General features: G+C 39.5%; 1 protein-coding gene and 1 long non-coding RNA gene across 2 annotated transcripts in view; one reads left to right on the forward strand and one right to left on the reverse strand.

The window, feature by feature from the left end:
- Nucleotides 1–21,480, forward strand: part of LOC120247054 — a 117,410-nt gene that overhangs the window by 69,809 nt on the left and 26,121 nt on the right. Inside the window, exon 3 of the long non-coding RNA XR_005532208.1 lies at nucleotides 632–738. This is a non-coding gene — a long non-coding RNA (uncharacterized LOC120247054). The remainder of the gene's footprint in view (nucleotides 1–631; nucleotides 739–21,480) is intronic.
- MPP7 (membrane palmitoylated protein 7) overlaps nucleotides 3,375–21,480 on the reverse strand; it is a 206,297-nt gene continuing 188,191 nt past the window's right edge. Inside the window, exons 12-16 of the mRNA XM_039254767.1 lie at nucleotides 17,934–18,014; nucleotides 8,300–8,393; nucleotides 7,152–7,260; nucleotides 5,283–5,426; nucleotides 3,375–4,783 (exon numbers count right to left, since the gene is read on the reverse strand). Of these exons, the coding sequence (XP_039110698.1) occupies nucleotides 4,604–4,783; nucleotides 5,283–5,426; nucleotides 7,152–7,260; nucleotides 8,300–8,393; nucleotides 17,934–18,014 (608 nt within the window). The 3' untranslated portion in view covers nucleotides 3,375–4,603. The remainder of the gene's footprint in view (nucleotides 4,784–5,282; nucleotides 5,427–7,151; nucleotides 7,261–8,299; nucleotides 8,394–17,933; nucleotides 18,015–21,480) is intronic.

Below are 21,480 nucleotides of genomic sequence, written 5' to 3' on the forward strand. Positions count from 1 at the left end.
CCAGAGTGGCTGCACCAGTTTATATTCCCACCAGCAGTCATGAGAAGAAACTTTATTGCATATTCAGCGATTAGTGGAATGAGGTCCCAGGATTGGTTCCACAATTCAATGACATTGTGGATTTAGGATCTTTTCTTTTTTCAGAGGTCATCCTCCATTGATTGGCCTTTATTGTCCATTGTCCTCTGGTTTAAGGTTGGGGTTATGGCTGGCTTATTGACAAGCATCATTAAATACCTAAAGTATCTAAAACACAAAGGATGAGGACAGGAGCATAAAAGACCTTTTCCTTCATGCAGTTGTTTAAGTCAGGGGAACAACTCTTATTCACAGCTTCTCTGACACACGTTACCTCGAATTGGGTAGCACGACCAGCTCCAATTAATCCCTGAAAGTACAGATTGTCCTGACTCATCACTAAGAGCTGGAATTCAGGAGAACTAAACAAATTGCGTATTACGCTATACGGGTAGGCTTCTGGTAATAGCCACCTTTTGTGGATTAGCCTGCTCACACAGGCCCAGATACATCAAGTTCTATCTGATTAAGGCAACAGTGTTTTGAGAAAATTATAAACTGTATGCGTAAAAATGATAAGCTCTCTCCCAATGATCAAATGTCATGTTTCCAGCTCGTTACAGCAACATCAGGCTGCACAGTGCAGTGAAAATAGCATGGTCAGAGGAAGGCGGACCCTGACCCTGATTCCATGACTCACCGCCTGTCACCTTGGAAAAGGTACTTAAGCCTTGCCCCTCACTTTTTTCAGTTGTAAAATATGAAGATATTATCTTTCATGTAAGGGAGCTGTGAGGACTACATGAGATAATGAATGGAAAACATACTGATGTTTGATGACTAGTAAGCGCAATTTGGCAGTTACCAGGCTTATGTGGGTGTATGTGTGTAAGAGAGCCGTTAGAAAAAATATTTCCTGCACTCCAGGAGCTTAAGGGTAAGTGGGCAAGCATTTGGAAAGGAAGTGTGGTAGCAGAAGAAAGGGCATTAATACAATTAAGAGACATTTCTTTCAAGTCGATATAAATTATGCTGCATATCAGCAGCTAAAAATAAAAATGTGTTCACTGCCCTACTGAGGATTACATAATTAGGTCCTGATGTATCGCTTGGAAGTAATGGATGTTTTCTAAATAATAAAACAGTTATAGAAATTGTTAAGAAACTTCTGGCTAATTTGCGAAGAGAAAACTATTTCTATGGGGTGATTATTTATAGAGCTATATTAAAATTGTGTGATGTGAGAATAATCATTAGAAAACAGGAGTTCACAGTTACTGAATACTTCTATCCCAAGTTTTGTTCCAAGTACTTTACATGCCCACAACAATCCCATGAGGTGAGCAGTATTATCTCCATTTTTCTGATCAGAAAATGAGCACCAGAGACGATACATGACTCTCAAGGTTGCAAAGCTGGTTAATCGGCAAAGCCAGAATTTGAACTCAAGAATTCTGGCTCTGGATCCCATGCTCCTGACTGGCACACTGTCCAGTGTTTCAGTGGAAGCAGATCTGGGATGGGCTGGCTCAACCGCTGAAGCAAGGACAATACTAATTAGCCTGTCTATGTGGACGGGTAGCAATTTGTCCTCATGTACAGCTAAATAAAAAAGTTTAGTTTTCTCCTACCAGAATTCAGGATGTGGATAATGCTTAGATTCCTGAGGGGAGGGGGTAGAAGAAGGGATGTTCTAGCTCACCCACCCTCAACCTCTTTAAATGGTTGCACTGTGTGGGTAGGAGCAAGCCGAGTGATTTCCATCTCTCCAACAACCTTGCTGAGGCCAATAAATATCTGACTGAAACAAATACGAAGTTTAATTTTAGATGTGGCCAGTTGAAACAAATCCCTTGATATCACAGTAGAAAACAGAGTCTGTTCTGCCATGGGAAACAATGTACCAAATACAGAGGCGTAAAAACAACTATGCAGAAAGACCAGTAACTGGAAGATACTTTATTAAGATCAAAGGGTTTCCATTACATTCATTTATAAATCCTTACTACTTAAAACGGAAATAAATAATAAAAATCTAGATCTTCAAGAAGCTTTGAATAACAGTTTTGTAAATGTGCAAAGATTACATGTTTGCCGATCTTAAATTACAATTTAGATACTTTCAATCATTGTACAATACCTGGAATGTCAGCCTTACAGATATTAAGAACATTTATATGAGGAAGTAAAACAATGGGGAAGAATATTTCAATTTCACCTATTTTTAACCAACTCCAATTTGATAATCATGGGAATACAGAATTTCCTTCTTGATGTTGGATTTTAAATATAGGACTTAAAAAGAGAAACATTCCTCTTCTCCCCAATGGTAGCTGACACTCTGTGCAGGGAGCCGGCCGCTACAAGAACTAGTGCATGAAGGAGCCCCGAGCACGCCTCTGCGGGCATTGGAGGTCGGGGTGAAGACATGGGAGTCCTGGGGCTTTTCCTACAATTATCAACAAGCCCTTGGCCCTGCTACTCTCCAAGCATCCACATGGCCTATTATATATGTCACTTACAAGACCATGCAGACTACCTAATAGAAGATTTCTAAAATTGCCAAGGTGCCCCCTTTCCATTTTAAAAAGAACCTGTTCAGCTCTAGTGTAAAAAGGAAGAATGGTCTGGACAGTTAGATTTTTAAATAACCCCCCCATTGCTACCGACAGCAAAAAGCACTCCATTTCCACCACATTACACTTACCCTGTACCCCCACAGTGAAGAATGTGGACTGCCTAAATCATTCAGACAACTGCCTTAGATAATTACAGGTTTCCCATTACTCTTTGTGCAGGAAGTCTTGATTTATAGGAAATTTTAGTCCGTGTTCAAAGAGGAGTATATTCTACCCAAACTCGCTATGTAAGACTTGTATTTCCTTAGAGCAGCCATATAATTTAACCCTTTTCCCCAGTCTTTTAAAGAACTAAATTGTTTGCTGTTTAGTTAATAAACTTAGAACTCGCTGTTTGGATCATGATGAGTAACATTTAGCCTGATTATTTTAGTGTGAGTGTGTATCAAGCCTATTGCAGTAGTTTTCATCTCTGTTTCTAATAAGAAATCTGACATGTCTGAAGGAAATCCAGTGGCTGATGCTATCAGATGTGCCGTGCACATAAGAACACACTTGTGGATCTATCTGTGTACGAACAAAGGTCAAATATTTACATGGAATGTTGACCCTGACTTATACAACTATTTTAAGTTATGACATATTTACATACAATTTACTTTATGAATAGCTCCATTTGATGATTAAAAAAATATGCCTCTCAAATATGTCATAAATATATAAAATTTCGCTACATTCTATTTTTCTTTAAACATGACATCTAAACTCTCTTTACAAATCAACAAGAAAAAAATATTTTCTGTTTGGAAGTCACAGATGCAGGGGGTTTTGATGGGTAGGGTCTCACTGCAGGCAAGAATGACATGTTCTCTTACACAACTTACGTCGTTTCTACCGTCCTGAGCTACGTGATTAAGCTGCTGAAGTTCAGTAGTAACCAAGAAAAATGAGAGCCCATCTAAATATCTATAGTATGAGAGTCTTTCTTAAAGTTCTGGAAAAATGGTGAGATTACGATAGTATCTGACCAGTGTGAAGAATTATTTTCATGATGAAGAGATAAGTTAACATTACATGAAAATTTTTCTAAAATACGTCGGAGTGCAATTTAAATATATGTTCAATTGCATTTGTGAAAAGTGATCACATTTTTTAACTGTATCAGTAACATGTAAAACATCTACTTTTAGAATAGGTATCACGTTCTTATAATTTATTGGGGCAATCCAAAGCCAGCTAAGAATCACCTCTTTGGTGACTCTAGAAATCCTGTCTGAGGATTTACAAATAAAAATGTCCTTTGTAATTGTTACTTGCCCCAAGATATCACCATCTTGACAAAGATTAATACCATAAGGAAAGGCTTTTAGTCACAGATATAATTAGTTTTAAAAGTCCATCTTCCCTTCTTAAATATTTGAGTCACTGATCTGTAGTCATAAAAAGGCCTTCTCAAGCTAGAACATGAAGGCCACTATGAATATATCATATGTATGTAAGAAAAAGGTTGCATTTTTAGAATAAGAGGATGTCTTACTGCCAGCCTGGGTGAATCTATAATGACCCATCCAAAGAACAGCAAAGATGTCCTGTTTGCTTGGAGCTGTTCAAGGCCGCTAACTTAATACCTTCAACTGTTAACCTACAAACTTGATGGCAGGTGCCACGTCTGAGACCATCTGAAGCACTGAAGTCCCATATCTATTCTTGAGCTATTTCTCTCCAAAAGTCCAACCTCATCTTGGAGCTAGAGCTGCATATTAAAGGCAACCAGCAGGTTCAAAGCTCTGCTCAGAATATGGTACTGTGCGAATTTTGATTTTGGATCTTATACTCAAATATTGTGTTTGAAACAAGGCTGTAAAAAGATACAAACAAAACCAACATTCAGTTTTAAGCAAGACTGCACATCTACAACAGTGCTATAGATTAAAAACCCTACCACCAAAACGGTAACTGATTCATCATGCACTCTACAAAAAAGATGATCGTGGAACTTCCCTTAGTTATGAATGTAACCAGCTCACTGGAACCCAGTGGGTTTCTGTCTCTAACTTGTCAAACGTTGTTTTTAGCTCATTGAATGCCACAGTGAGGTCATCATTTACGATAATTTTGTCAAAAAGATGGCCATATTGACTTTCCATTATCTGTGCAGATTTAATCATTTCCTGAAAGTCGTCTTCCTACAAAAGGAAGTATTAGGAAAAAAAAAAAAAAGGTTAAGCAGGCAATTACATCACTTTACACAGATGCAAGCATTTCCACAACTGGTTTACCGAATGCTATTCATGTTCATTCTTTCATCTCAGGCACAAATTTATGAAAATGACCCTCTTGAACAACAAGTTCTTCAGAGGTCATGGCTTCTAATTCTCTCTCTCCGATCTGCTTGTAACTAAACTGCTCTCACAGAGTCAAAATTCCCATGTTTACCGAAATTAGGGATTATTGGTCACTAATGTATCATTACAGTATCATTATAGGGGTGTTTCGGTTAATGGAACATAAAGATCTATTCACAGAAGCACAAAAAAAGCTATTACCGTACAATCACTCAAAATGTATGTGCCTAAATACAATCTGAGTTTCATCGATTTTTGGATCACAGGATCTACCACGTCTTCCAAAGGTAGTGGCTACCGCACATACGATTTAGAGTAAAACTTATGTTGTCGTACTTACTGTAAAGGGCTTTGCAGCACCCTGGTCATCTCGGCTTGAGATAATCTTTGCATTTTTTCTTGTCTCCCTCAAACGCTCTATCGATGGAGGCTTTATAAATATCACGTAGGGCTTAAATTCTAGGGTCCTTAAATGTTTCACTGTCTGCAAGGAAAATCAGTTTTCTTATATTTCTTCAAAATGTCATGAGTGAATTGTATGATAAAACTGAAGTTTCTTTTGAAGGAGAAAATTTCCTTAAAATTATCTAATTCAGGCCAGTAGCTCTTTCAATATATTATTTCAATCAGTTGTTGACAATACATTAGGTTTGGATAAGTACTATATATAATATATTGTTAATGATATTAAATATTATATATTGTTGATATTAAGTTAATTACTAATTAATGAACATTAGTATTAGTAAATACCCCTGAAAAGATGTTAGGGAATATAACTTGCCTTTTTAAGTGTTTTGAAATGTCCTAATACTGAAAAGAAGCAGCTAAAAATATCATAACAGTGATTTTTAAATCAAATACTTAAAAGATGCCATGAGTTAAAAAGCTGTCTGCACACAAAAGTCTTCCAACCATCACATGTAAGCATTTTCCTGACCTCACATATGAGTTCTCCGTTTGTCATTCTGTCCTTCGGAGGGACCTAAAAGGGCAAGCCTCCTGTTTTCCATGAAGCTTGTCAACACTCCCCCATCAATATTTTACATTATTTACACTACGCTTCTGAGGACTCACCTGGGGGACTGGTAAAGGGGTGGGAGTTGAGGGATACTCTTGAGCCGTAGTCAGGGGTTCCCCAGAATGTGAATACAATTCACCAACCCCTTTGAGAGGTTAGACAGTCAGGTTCCAGAGGGTAGGAGGTGGGGGAGGGGGAGAGGTGATGGGTGGGGGGTGGAGTTAGGGCTGGGGAGAGACGGCCAGAGGGCTGGTGAGGCTATGTGGACGTACAGCTGGAACCACACCGAGGGACTTGGACACAGCCAGAGCCGGGGCACCGGCAGAGAGGGGCTGCATAAGCAGGAGCTTCCTACTCCTCGCCGGTGCCTACGTTAAGGAGTCAGCCGCCCTACTGATTCTCGGGACTCTTTTATTTCAGACTCATCTTCCTGAAGAGGAAGGAAGGGCTTCTCCGGGCTGTTCAGGCTCTTGGAGGTTGTGCACCCTAAGGTGTACCCATCAGTGGACTGAGAATCTGTGGCCTCTGGGCAACAAGGAAGACTATGGGTTGGGTCTGGAGGATATGCGGTTCCACAAGAACTGAATGGCTTCCTCCACTGGCATCCGCAGTCCAAAGTGTTCACAGGGGTTGCCAGGGTCAGCTGTGAGCAGGGTCTCATTCAGTACGATCCCTGTGAGGCGCCCCACAGCTTTACATGGGCGGCTTACACTTCTAGGATGTGTACAGAATCAAACTCAAAGAGGGCCAAGAACCAAGTGTCCACTGTAAAAATTACAAACACTTACAATAACACACAACACTCAAGAATACATTATGCATGGAGCAATGTATTTTTTAAATAATTATTTTAATAAGTTAATACTTTTAATTTATTAATTTAATGAATTAATTTTTAACAAATAATACTAGAAGAAATATCTAGGAGTCCTTGTACTTGGCCAAAACAGTATATAACCAGGAGTTACAAACAGATCTTGTGTTTACTCCCTACTTCTAATAATATCATGGGCCTTTCTCCCCCCCACCAGAGACTTCTCAAATCCCATTTAAATGCTCTTGTCATTAGGAAGGCCACATATATGTCAAAATGAGGAGCCTTCACATTTACCCCACGCCGAAAGGTTCACATGAAGCCTGGTAGGTCACACAAGCCAGAAGGTATTTAATAGTTTGTTGTTCACTTACATGAGGCTGCACGTCCAACAAACAAACTTTGTTTTTAGCCAGGACAGACCGAACCGAGTCAATACTTGTGCCGTAGTAATTGTTTTTATATTCCCCATATTCAATAAACCTGTAGGAAATCGGACATGCGTCAGAGCCATTTGCGAATTAATTATACACATAAGTGGAAAGACATAATTCATATATGTAAACGATATTTTTGCTGAACATGTAATTTTATTTTACAGTGTTCAATAAAATAAATAGGGCCAAGTCCTCCAGAATGGCAGTTTTAAAAAATCTTTTATTTTACATTTTCAAATCAGTAACACTTGCTTGTATTACACGGAAACAGAAAAAAGTACGTTAGCCCAGCAGCACTCTGTTTGCCATCACCTCTGTTTCAGAACTAATGCAATGCAATAAAGCAGTGAATAAGCCAAACAATAGAAACTACTGAAATTTCACCATGCGCTATGGAATAACCAAGCTCAGCTTTAGAACCACAGCGGGGACTGGCTGGTGGCTAATGGAACCAGGGCAGCCGATTATGTGCTATAAAAACACAATCGCTGTGCCAAATGTGGAAAAAAGCATTTTGATGTTTCAATAAAATCCCCAAATCCTACATTAAAACACACATTGCTCCCCGACACCCTCCATTATCCATGCTGGAGCAAATGGAAGACCTGGGGAGGTGGAGGAAGTAGAGCCAGCCAGGGGGGTTAGTACAAACAAGGTGATTAACGTTATTTTAATTCTTTGAAGAATCGGTGAGGGAGAGAAGTGTGTGGGGGAGAGAAGTGTGTGGGGGAGAGAGGGTGGAAGTAGGGATCTAGGACATAGCTGTTAGTTTTTTGAAATAAAATTCTATTCACATCATGTGTTAGGAGTCAATTAGCTGGGGTCACAATAACACACTAGGAACATTCCCTTGTTTTTCAAAATAATTCCTACACACTTGACACAAACACAGCAGCTCTAGGATATTAAAACATTACAGGTAAGATTGGTAACAAGCGCTAACTGACTTATCACCTTCTTATCAGTTTCAAATATTATAAAACTGAAAATATATTTCAATTGGAAGGGAACCCTCAGTTGCCTAAAAGTGGACATGTAGGCAACATGTTTTAAAAAAACAGTCACACAAAAAACCTTCCACATACTTGTTATTTTGTACATCTGTCTCAAACAAATGCTTGGAGATGAAAATGTATTCCACGCCGTCACTCTCCTGGCTTCTTCTCGCTCTGGTTGTGTCTGTGATTTAATTAAAAAGAGTTTACAAAAGTCTGCATCAGCCTCCCTGAGGAACACACTAAAAAAGAAATCATCGTGTATTAGAAGTGCTTTTTTATCAACCAGACTTAAAAACTTACCAAAGAGCAAATTAGCCAATGAAATTAAGTGTGATTAATTCAGAGTTTTCCATCGATATAAAAGTACATTGATTTGAAGATGGATTCAAAATTAAATTGCATTGTGTCTGTGCTACTCATTATCTTGAAGGTGCTCGAATATGTTAATTAAATAAAAGTTATCTTATCCCTCGAGGAAAAACTCCTTTCTTTTGCAGATATGCTTATTATCATATTCACTGAAGCCAGTCTAACACACACTAGGTTGTAAGGTAGACTCTGAAATGATCTTACTCTCTCTTCCACACACAGCAGATAGCGAGTATGCCATCGATAACTGAAGTCAGAGACCTCCAGGTGCTATTCATTCCTCCTTTACAAAAGTATATAAACACCTTCTTAGAATACTGAACCTCCAAACATTCAGTAATTTTGCATAATTATTTGCTACTAAATTATTATGGAGCAGAAAACACAAGACTAATTTTAAAACCATAACCAAACCTGAAGAGTCTTAGTGCTGATACGGCACGTGAAAAACTGATGATGGTCCATCCTTCCTGCTGATTACAACGAGAAGCTGTGTGCCCAAGACAAACTATCTGAGCACTTTTATTTATTATTTATTATTATTTTTGAATGTTTATTCATTTTTGAGAGACAGAGTGCACAAGCGGGATAGGGACAGAGATTGAGGAAGACGCCGAATCTGAAGCAGGCTCCAGGCTCTGAGCTGTCAGCACAGAGTGCGACATGGGGCTCAAAACCCTGAACTGTGAGTTCACAACCTGAGCCGAAGCTGGATCCTTAATTGACTGAGCCACCCAGGCGCCTCCTGAGCACTTTTAAAAGTAAATAAAACAGGTTGTAGAGGGAAATCAAGCTGCACGGGGCAGAGATTTAACTTTTATTTCCTCTTCATTTTTGCCCTGATGGTGGGAACGTTCACAGATCATCATGGTGTTATGTGTGACTAAATTTGAGTAGGAGCCCTGATTAAGAAAAAACAAAAAAAGTCCTTAAAAATTGAGGTGTGTGGAGGTAATCTAGGAAGACTGGAGGTGATATTCTAATCCTTAGTAGGAACGAATACTAGCTGAAGACAACCCCCTGAGCTATAGGCATGCAGTTCAGACTCAAGCTAACAGCAACATTTTATGACTGAGATTAGAATATAGAAGTCTCAGCCTAACCCATCAATAACAGCAGCACAGAACACACTCAAACCAATGTAGAACAGGCTTAGAGACCTGAGCTAAGCTGTGAACTCTGTACACAAGTATCAGACTCCTCCCTGAACTACATGTGACAGGGATGACCCAAACCAATGTAGCAAGAGGTTTAGAGAATTGATCTGAGATTTAAATCACAACTCATAATGAGACAGAACTTATGGTCTAAACACAAAATGGCTAATTACTTGCTAAAATAAAAACATTCTCCAGAATGTTGATTCCCCTATACAATCTGCCTGCTTTCCTTACTTTCAGAGTGCTCAGACAGTTGTCCTGGGGCCAGAGTTTTTAGTTGTAATCAGCAGGAAGGATGGGCTTCAGCCTTCCACATCGGCACTGCAACTCCTCAGGTTTTTTTTGTCTGCTTTTTTATTTTTTTTACACTTATTTATTTTGAGAGAGAGAGGTAGAGGGAGAATCCAAAGAAGGCTCTGTGCTGTCAACACAGAGCCCGATGTGAGGCTCGATCGCACGAACTGTGAGATCATGACCTGAGCTGAAATCAAGAGTCAGGCATTTGACTAAGCCACCCAGGAGCCCCTGTTTGTTTTTAAAGGTAATCCTATATTTTCAGATCCATTATAGGTAGGACCTAGAGTTGATACAACACTGCATTCATAATATCCAGAATGCAATTAAAAATTATTCAACATAAAAAACCCATAAATTATGATCAATTCTCAAGGGAAAAATGAGAGATGGTGACTCTGAATGAACAAGTTAGGACTACCAGGGAAAGAATTAAAAGCCACTATTATCACTGTGTCTTACAAGGTAAAGGAAAATATACCTGAAATGAACAAAGATATGCATTCTTTGAGAAATGGAAGCTATAAAGAAGAATCAAGTGGAAAATTTGAAACTGAAATCTACAATATCTAACAGAAACAAATCACTAAGTGGGCTCAGTAGCAGAATGGAGAGGACAGAGAAAAAAGCCAGTGAACTCGAAGGTAGGTCAATAGAAACTGTAAAATCTGAGCATCAAAGAAAAAAAAGATTGAAAAGATATAAATAGAGCCCCAGGGACCTGTATAACATGTGTGTAATTTGTATGCCAGAAGGAGATAAAAAAAAAAAAAAGATTGAGGCAAAAAAAAAAAATGTATTTGAAGAAATAATGGCCAAAAACTGCTAAATATTTGGTGAAAGACATAATTTTTACAAACTCCAGAAACTTCAACAAATCTCAAATAGGATAAATTCAGAGAAAAATCATGCCTAGACACATTAAAACCAAAGTACTATCAGCCAAAGATACAGCAAAACATTTTGAAAGCATCTAGAAATATCCAATACAGTACATGTGAGGAATACTGATTTCGGGTTTCTTATATTATTCTTATATTATTATAAATTATGAAAATAAGAACTCAATGAAATAATATCTATACTTAAGGTACTAAAAGAAGAGAATTTCACCCAAAATATCCTTCAGGAGAAAAAGGCAAAATAAACACCTTCTCAGAAGAAGAGAAACCAAAAAATTCATCAGCAGATGTGTTCTAAAAGAATATTCAAGGAAGGTTTTAGGCTAAAATGTTAGGAAGGAAATGTATATCTTCAAGGAATGAAGAGTAACAGAATGAATGGTTGAATAGAAATAGAAGTTTACTTTTTTCCTTTTAAGTTCCTTAAAAATATATATATGTAAAAATACATTTATATATGTATATATCACATATACATATACAACTGATAGAAAAGTTTTAATAGTATTGGGTAGAGTTTCCAATATATACAAACACGAAACATCTGTCAACTACCACAAAAAGGACTCTATGATTGAAAGGTTTCTATATTTTATGTGAAATGGCATGAAGATAGCTCTAAGTAGACTGAATGGTTAGGTATCACCATGTTGTAATCCCTAGAGCAACCAGTAAACAATTCATACAAAGAAAGACATGTAAGCAGAGAGCAAACAGATAAACTGAAATTGAACATCAAGAATCTTTCTAATAATAACAATAAAAGTAACAGTAGAAAAGAAATAAGCAGAAAGGGATAAACAGAAAAAAAATAAAATAGTAGCTTAAATTTAATCATTTCCATAATTCAGTAAATGTTAATTGGTTTGTATACTCCAATCAAAAGGTAGAGATAGAATGGGTGAAAAAGCAAGACCCTAGTAATGCTGTCTATGAAGTCTATGAGAAAGACACATTAAATGTAAACACACAGATAAATTTAAAGTAAACAGAGGGAAGATTGTATATATACCCTGTAAACAGTAAGCATAAGGCAGCTGAAGTGGCTGCTTTAATATCAGGTAGAAGAGATGCCAAGAAAAGGAGTATTACCAGAGATAAAGAAGAACACTTCATAACGATAAAAGAGAAAATTATGGGAATTGTAAATTTGTACACACATAATAACAAAACTTTAAAATATATTCTGGGGCACCTGGGTAGCTCAGTCAGATAAGCGTTGGACTCTCGATTTCGGATCAAGTCATGAACTTATGGTTTGTGAGATTGAGCCCTACATCAGGCTCTGTGCTGACAGAGCGGAGCCTTCTTGGGATTCTCTCTCCCTCCCTCCATCACTCATGCTATCTTCTTTCTCAAAACTAAACAGTAAAAAATAATGTCATTAATTAAAAAGAATAAAATACATGATGCAAAAATTGGCTGAGTTAAATGAAGACATGGACAATTTCACAATCAGAATAGGAGATTTTAATGCCTCTCAACAACTGATAGAACTAGACAAAATATCAGTAAGACACAGGTGATCTAAACACTACCACCACCCTCTGGGGCCTAATTAATACCTATGTAACACTACATCTGATAAATGCAGAATACACATTCTTTTCAAGTGAACATGATGCATTTGTCAAAAGGAAGATCAAATGCTTGGCCAATAAAAAGCCCCAATAGGGGCGCCTGGGTGGCTTAGTCGGTTAAGCGTCCAACTTTCGCTTAGGTCATGATCTCGCGGTTCGTGGGTTCGAGCCCCACGTCGGGCTCTGTGCTGACTGCCAGCTCAGAGCCTGGAGCCTGTTTCAGTCTGTGACTCCCTCTCTCTCTGACCCTCCCCTGCTCATGCTGTCTCTCTCTCTCTCCTAGAAATAAATAAAACATTAAAAAAAAAAACTTAAAAAAAAGTCCCAATAAATTTAAAAGAACCCAAATCATAAAATCATAAATTCTCTAAACATAAAATAATTAAAAATCCAGTGATAAGATATCTAGGAAAACCTCAAATAGCTGCAAATTAAAGCACACACTTCTAAATAATTAAAGATCCAAAGATAAAATAATAAAAGTATGCAAATACCATGAAGTATATGACAAGGAGAGTACAACCCATCACAGGTACAGGATGGAATGTGGTGTGAAACAGGAAGCTTACACCTTTAAATGCTTATGTTAGAAAAAAGATCTAAACTCAGTGACTGAAAGTTTATCTTAAAAATTTTTTTTACTCTACTCTAAATACTGATTCTAGATAACTCTAGCCCTCCTTCTGACATCCCTAAGGCTGGCTGTAGAAACAAGAAGCTCACTGTTAATTCCAGCTTTGCTTTTTCTTCCTTTTGGCACTCTGGCCCAGTGAAGACTACAGAGCAGTCAGTTCCCACTCTCTCAGGGGTATACACACAAATGTATTTATCTTCTCTAGTCCCAACTTTAGAGTCCCCAACTCAAGGTGGTCTCTACTTTCTTCCTTTTCTTTAAAATAATCTATACCCAAAGTGGAGCTCGAACTCACAATCCCAAAAAAAAAAAAAAAAAAAAAAAAAATCATGTATTTTATTCTCGGTGGCTCAGTAGTAAACCGTATGACTCGATTTCAACTCAGGTCATGAATCTCACTTTCATGAGTTCGAGCCCCACATCAGGCTCTGCACTGACAGTACGGAACCTGCCGGGGATCCTCTCTCTCCTCCCTCTTTCTACCCTAGTTTACAGAGTGTGTGTGTGTGTGTGTGTGTGTGTGTGTGTGTGTGTGTATAAGAAATCTCAACTGAGGTTTTCTATGGACAAAGAAGTGTTACAAAACATGAGGTCCTTGAAACCTATGAAAACACATAACTGTGATATATGCCTTCACCAGAAACCACAAAGTGATTAACAGGTGTGGCTGACTGTGAGTACCCGAATTCCAGACTGTAAAGACTTGGGAATCCATCAAGAATTTGACATCTACTGCAATACTTTTTGTTAACTGCTTTATTTTAATTTACTGAGACAGCCTTTTGAAAGACTGGTTACATTATTAGTCATTTAAATTTGTTGCTGATAACCTAGAGCCTTAAAACGGTGTTGATGCTGCTCACTGAGGATGAAATCTCCCACAGAGAAGCAAGCTAGGAGAAAACAGGCCTTGGCCACCACTTTCTTTAAAAGCAACTTTCAATGTTTAATGTGGCACCATAGATATTTTTTAAAGATTGTATAATCCGTTCTGCCATGTTAGCCCAAGAGTGATAATATTTACTTCATTTAGCAGCCCTTTAAATAACTTTTTAAAAATTGCAAGAATTACAGATTCATGATAAGTTGCAAAAATAGTACAGAGCAGAGCTCGTATAACTATCACTCAACTTTTCTCCAGTGAAGGAAAGTGTTCATCTTCCATAACTGCAGTGTAGTCAAGACCAGAAAATGGACACCAGCAAACCACAGTGAACTAAACTACCAAATGTTTCTTTTTAACACTGAAAAACCTCAAGCATTCTCTACAGAAAAGTTCACATGAAGGCTTAATGGATTTTCACAGAACAAAAATACCCAGGCAGGGGCACCCACCATGAAACAGAAAATTTCCAAAACTCCACAATCACCTTACTGATCCACCCCTCGAGATTTCTAACAGCATTTAGAAATCTTTTTGCATTGCTTTTAGTGTATTTATACAAATGGAGGCAAGTTGCATATTCTCTTTTGTGTCTGCCTTTCACTGGACATGTTTGGTGGGATTCAAATTGGGCATTGCAGTCTTCCATCATGTGAACGTACCATCATGTCCCTTATCCATTCTACTTACTGACAGGCATTTGGGTCCTTTCCAGTTTGGGGCTCTTATGAATGATAATGTTTCCAGGACCATCCGAGTGCAGGTTGTATGAATCTCTGTTGGCTGTGTACTAGCAGAGGAATTGCGGGGTCATGGGGTACATATTTCACTGTAGTAGATACTGTCACTTAATTTTCCAAAGTGGATGAACTAATTTACAGTCCCAGCAGCACCAGCAACGTGTGAGAGTTCCATTGTTCCACATCTTCTTCACCCTACCCATTCTGGTGGATATTTAGTACATTGCAGGGGAAAGATTTATAGAGCTAAACTTCGAACAGAATACTGGTAGAATCATCACAGCAATAATTTTTCTACAAATAATCAAGACTCTACCTAGAATAGTTTACAAAGCAAAACAATCTAAAATTCCAAAACTGTTCTTAAAATTTATTCTTCTTTAATTAATTAAATCATCCCGAGCTGATGCTATGGCTCCTCTATTTTCCAAACATGTCCAGTATTATGAGTCACTTGGGATATATAAATACAGACGCTCAGGCACTCCGTCAGATTTCCTGAAGGAGGATTTCTTTGGAAAGGCCTTGGAATCTTTTCATATGAAGCCCAAGAGGTTTTTATTATCAGCCAAGTCTGGAAAACACTGCTCCATGGGAATCTCCTGACATTAACACCTGTTTAAAAGTGAATCTGAGTGGAAAATTACTACTTTGGGGATTTCTTCGGAGAGTTCCAGCCCCAGAACCTTTCTGGATGTTCTCAATTTCTGTAACAACTTTAGAGGCAGATATTATTTGAATCGTTAGATAAATTGAGGCCAGAGTACATTGCCCTAGGTCCTCGAGTACCACCAAAACTATCATAAAGCATTATGTGTGATCGACAGCCTTATTGGTATTTAGCATCTTCCAAATAAATGGATTTTTATTTCTAACTGTGCTGCAATAAAGAGAATCTGTAGTTGGAAAAGACTGTCTAGTATTGTGTACAGGGGGAAGAACGTGAAGACTGGAATCAGAAAACCTGGTTTCCAGTCACGTATCGTTTCTGTCTCTTTCCCCCTCTGTGGCATGCAGATGTCGCCCCATTGTTGGGACACTGAATTCAGACAATTAAAGGAGATGAATACACAGTAGGAAATTAATACATGCATTCCTCTGCCTTTGTAATCTGTTTTTCCATCCTCTGGGTGCTTTGTAACGGCTCACCTGTAAGACTGGCACTCGTTTCGTAAAATTTTCTAATTGCCTGTATATTGCAATTCAGCTTTGTAAGAGAAGTGAATAATTAAAGTTAAAAGAGAGACAGAGAGAGAGAAACCCGATTTAATTCCACGTTTCCACATTTTCCTTTACTTTCATCTCTGTTGGTGGAAACCAGCCGCCCTGTGACGTATGGCTGAAAACGATTACAAACAATAATTTGGAAAAATGCAGTAACAAGGAGTAACTTGAGGTAATAGAAAACTATAATTTTAAAATAAAGCCCAACTCTTCTCAAATGAGAGAAGATTGCTAAGGGCACTATACAAACAGTTGTTTTTGTTTTGTTTTGTTGTGAACAGTACAAAAACCACTTGAAAAAGCGGTTCACATTTCAATTTCGTCTTCTAGAGGGCTTTCTAACATCAACATATTAAGTAGTCAAATGGCATTTATTCTGGAGATCAAAATGCTTCCAACATCGCATTGCACTTGTAAGAAAGCCTATGAAAACCTCTTTTATAAAAATAGATCTAACTCTGTATACTGAAAAGCAGCCTACCATATTTGTCTTATATGGCCATGAAAGGCCCATTTAACACAATCTGCCAATTACTACATATAAAAAGTAATTAAGAAAGGCTTATATTAGAAGAGGCCTCCTTCAGCTCTCTGTGGTTTGGTCCTTCTGATCTTAAATCTGGTGAACACTCTGGAAAATATTAGCACTTGTTTTAGGAAGTAGAATAGTTTGACTTTCACATAGAAGAAAATTTGTAAATAATAGTGTCATATGTATATTAAAAATTCACCATAAAAACTGAGAGAATAGCTAAAATGAACAAATCAGGAGACTATAGATGCTGGTGAGGATGTCAAACTGTTGGTGGGAATGCAAACTGGTATGGCTGCTCTGGGAAACAGTGTGGAGGTTTCTCAGAAAATTAGAAACAGAACTCCCCTATGACCCAGCAATACCACTGCTAGGAATGTACCCAGGGGATACAGGGATGCTGATGCATAGGGGCACATGTAGCCCAATGTTCATAGCAGCCCCTTCAACAATAGCCAAATCATGGAAAGAACCTAAATGCCCATCAACTGATGAATGGATAAAGAAGATGTGGTTTATCTATACGATGGAATACTACATGGCAATGAGAAAGAATGAAATCTAGCCATTTGTAGCAATGTGGATGGAACTGGAGCATATTATGCTAAGTGAAATAAGTCAGTCAGAAAGACAGATACCATATGTTTCACTCTTATGTGGATCTTGCAAAACTTAACAGAAGACCATGGGGGAGGCAAATGGGGAAAAAAGTTACAGAGAGGGAGGGAGGCAACCATAAGAGACTCTAAAATACTGTGAACAAACTGAGGGTTGATGGGGGATGGGGGAGAGGGGAAAATGGGTGATGGGCATGGAGGAGGGCACTTGAGATGAACACTGGGTGATGTATGGAAACCGATTTGACAATAAATTAGATTTTTAAAAAAAAGAAAAATCAGCACAAAAACAAACAAAAAAACAGAGTAGAGGGGCACCTGGGTGGCTCAGTTGCTTGAGTGTCTGACTCTTGGTTTAGGCTCAGGTCATATCTCAGAGTTCATGAAATCAAGCCCTGTGTTGGACTTTGTGCTGACAGTGCAGAGCCTACTTGGATTCATTCTCTCTCCCTCCCACCCCCACCTCTCCACCTTTTTCTCCTTCTTTCTATCAAAATAATAAACTTAAAAAAGAAATATTTAAAAAAAAAACCCTAAGAATAGAGAAGAAGCTGTGATTAACAAATACTCTGCCAATGATGTCTGCACTCCAGGGCAATCCCTGAACTCCTGTGCTTCAGTTTCCTCTACTGTAAAATGTGGAGAATGTCGCTGCATACTTGCTAGGTCTGCTGTGAGTCCAGATGCTGACCGCTTAGAACCATGCTGGGTGCCCCCCATACTACCTAAGTGTTGACCAATCATCATCAGTGCAACCGGAGCAGCATCGGGTAGCAGGGTACTTACGGGGCACTGTCACACCATAGTGTTGTGTGTCACTGATCAGTAGCTTTCGTTTCAGTTCATTCAAACCTACTCCTACGGGACCTGAAAAACAGGATAATATAAATGCTTACAGAAAACACTGTATAAGCAGGTCTATAATTGACATGAGCCTGTAATTGACAGACTGAGATCATATATCCAACTTTGCATCTCAAATAAAGGGATTATCTTTCGTTATGTTGTACATAAGAAAAAGCTAGTTCTTTTGTTGCTTTTTTACTTTGAAAATGTAAATTCCTACCTTTCCATTAAAAAGATAGTAATTTGTTTTAAAGGAAACACACCCAAGAGTTTGAGTATATCACCAAGAGATGGTATCCAGAAGAGCCTAAGATTATATGCATGACTGAGAAAGTGGATGTGCATACTCTGGACACCAACTGTTTCAGTTTTAAATGTTTTTAGGGCTTAATAAAATAACATCTTAGAACATTTATTTTAGATACAAATCTCATGATACATTTTATTTTTTATATTTATTTACGAATTTATTTTTTTGAGCAAGAGAGAGAGCTCACGTGAGCCGGAAAGAGGCAGAGAGAGAATCTCAAGCAGGCTCCATGTCCAGCACAGAGCCCACTCGAGGCTCGATCCCACAACCATGAGATCATGACCTCAGCCCAAATCAAGAGTTGGACGCTTAACCAACTGATCCACCCAGGAGCCCCTAATGATTCATTTTAAATTTGCAAAACCATCAGCCACATTTATGTTGGTCAAGATACTCTTCTTTCCCAATGTTTTCAGTTGGTCCTTAAGTGTTTGGAACCTTGCACTGGTCTTGCATGCTTAAATCCACCAGCGCATACATATTAAACACCATAATGGGCAGGGAGTATATAGTAAATGCCATTGAGAATAAAAGTGAATTCTGCCTTCAAAGAGAGTAATTGGGTTGAAAGAGTCACACCAAATGATTAAGAGACAGAGCAAAACATAAAGCAGTTTCAAATAGGAACCTGAAAACAAGTTAGAAGGCCACAAGCGCCCAATGGTGAGCATCACACGAGTCTGCCACCAGGCTCCATTCAGTGATGGTGTGTGTGTGCTGGACAGAACCCAGGCTGTGGACCCAGACGGCCTTGACTCAGGTTCCCTTCTTCACTACTCCTCCCCTGCTGATGCTGGATGAATGGGTGTCCCCCCCCCCCAACCCCAATTCACATATTGGAATCCTAAAGCCCAAGGCATTAGGAGGTGAGGATTTTAGGAGGTGATAAGGTCATGAGAGTGGAGCCCAGGAAGAGACTGGTGCTCTTAAAAAAGAGACTCCACAGAGCTCCCTCCCCTCCAGCACTTGAGGATGCAGCCAGATGCCTGTGACTGGGAAGAGGGCCCTCACCCCGCAGTGCTGGCACCCTGACCTCCAACTTGCAGCCTCCAGAACCCTAAGAAGTGAATTCCTGCTGTTCACCGGCCACTCAGTCTGTGGCGGGTTGTCACCGTGGCCCAAAAGGATGTCTCTGAGGCTTAGTCTCGAGCCTTGATTAGACTTCAGGCTACTGAACGTAATCCTGCCCCCCCTTGGGAGGAATAAGTGAATAACCTCTGTACGGTGCCTGGCACATAGCCCAGGTACTCATGTTCACTCTCTTGCCCACTTCCTCTCCCGAGCTTTGAAAAGAATAAAGTTTCATGCCGGACAATGAAGAACGTACAGGTGGACAGAGAAGAGAACGTGCGCATCCCTGGTGGAGGGAAGAGTGTGAACAGAGAGGAAGAGGCCAGAGCTGGGGGCTGTGCCTTCCTTGCTCTACTGCTACTTTGTAGGGCCCTTGCCTGGATCAGAACTGTCCCCTTGTGGTCACTCACCAGAACCTTCCGTCTTCCAAGGAACTGCTGTCAAGTACCAATTCCCTGGCACTCGGCTCTCCCTCTTTATAACAAATACTCTGTAACGTCCCATTTATACACTGAAATGGAATTCGGAGCTAACGTAACTTACTAGAACATAATTCTTCCCTCCAAATTAATAAAATGGCCTAACTGGGGCACCTGTGTGGCTCAGTGGTTTGAGCATCCGACTCTCGATTTTGGCTCAGGTCATGATCTCATGGTTCATAAGCCTGAGCCCAGAGTTGGGCTCTGTGCGGGCAGTGCGGAGCATGCTTCGGATTCTCTCTCTCCCTCGCTCTCTCTGCCCCCTACCCCACTTGCATGTATGCTTTCTCTCTCTTGAAATAATAAACTTTTAAAAAAATACTTATAATAAAAAATATGCATTTCAATATGTAAATGCTTAGACATGACTAGAAAACCTAATGAACTCAGATGTTTGTACCTACCAATAATAAGGTTGGATTCAAGAGTAATAAGATAAGGAATGATTCTGTACAGGAAAGTACAGGAAAATGGAAGCTCAAAGGGGCAGGAAAACAAGAGAATAAAGACAAGAAACTGGATAAAAAGGACAGGTGAGACTTTCTGGAATATGGTAAGGAAGCGGGGTAATAGCTTTAATTGAAATAGAGATAACTTGTCAAGACTATCAAAGTGCAGAAAACGATCCTTTTGCAAATGACCTTCACTTTACATATAAGTGTTGTATAAAAGTAATTCCCTGTGGGATGGGACAGTGCTTCACTGTCTCAGAAGGCAGACATCTTATCTTGAAACTCGACCATATATTCTGATCTATTCAGTCTCTGAACGTCTACTACAACATCGGAGAGAGCTACGTGGGGTGCGGGTCAGACCTGAGTTCTGGAGAAATGCCACGTCTACATTCCTGGCCCCATAGGCATTCCGACTTTAAAAAAGAGTAAATGTCTACATGCTCACCAGTGGACAGTGCTGCCCTGGGACGTCAGCCCCCGGCCCTTGTCATTTGCTACGTCTCAGCTCCTGCCAGCTCCGTGGGTAACCTTAGCATCCACGTGAACCCGTCAAAGGGCCAGCATCTAACATCCCTGACTCCACATCTAGAGTGATCTCCTTTTCTATTTCACTTTGACCCTCTACTGGAAAGACCTCGACTCTGCCATCACTATTCACTATTCATCACCATATTTCACTACTGAAATATTAAATTCACACTTTTCCAATAGGACTCTGATTCCTTGGGATCTCTCCCTCGGTTATTCCTGCCACACCTATGGTCACGAGGACCTCTCATTTCATTTCTGTCCTTTGTATCGAGCAGGCCTTCATGGCTTCACCCCCATGGGCTCTCATGTCTTCTATTTTGTGAATACCCTCAAATCTCTTACACCCTGTCCTTCTATCACACTTGCCAAGCAGACCCCTAGTCTCAGACCAAACCGGTGGCCCCTCCCCGCATCCACACTTAGGCAGTGAGTACCTAGAACCCACACTGCCCTGGCGCAGTGGTGCCGTACACTCCTGCTCACCACGTACGAACTAAGACTTTCATTATTGTGTGTTCTCCTATCTACTGTATTTCTTACATCCCCGCAATGGTCACTGCAATCCTCTGTTCTCGGTGGTCACACGTGGGGGCCTCCCGCACTCCTATACACTTCCTATCGTCAAAGCAATCACCAAAAGC

Source organism: Hyaena hyaena, unplaced genomic scaffold, assembly GCF_003009895.1.
Source record: "Hyaena hyaena isolate Hyena2069 unplaced genomic scaffold, ASM300989v1 scaffold_498, whole genome shotgun sequence".
Lineage (NCBI taxonomy): Eukaryota > Metazoa > Chordata > Mammalia > Carnivora > Hyaenidae > Hyaena > Hyaena hyaena.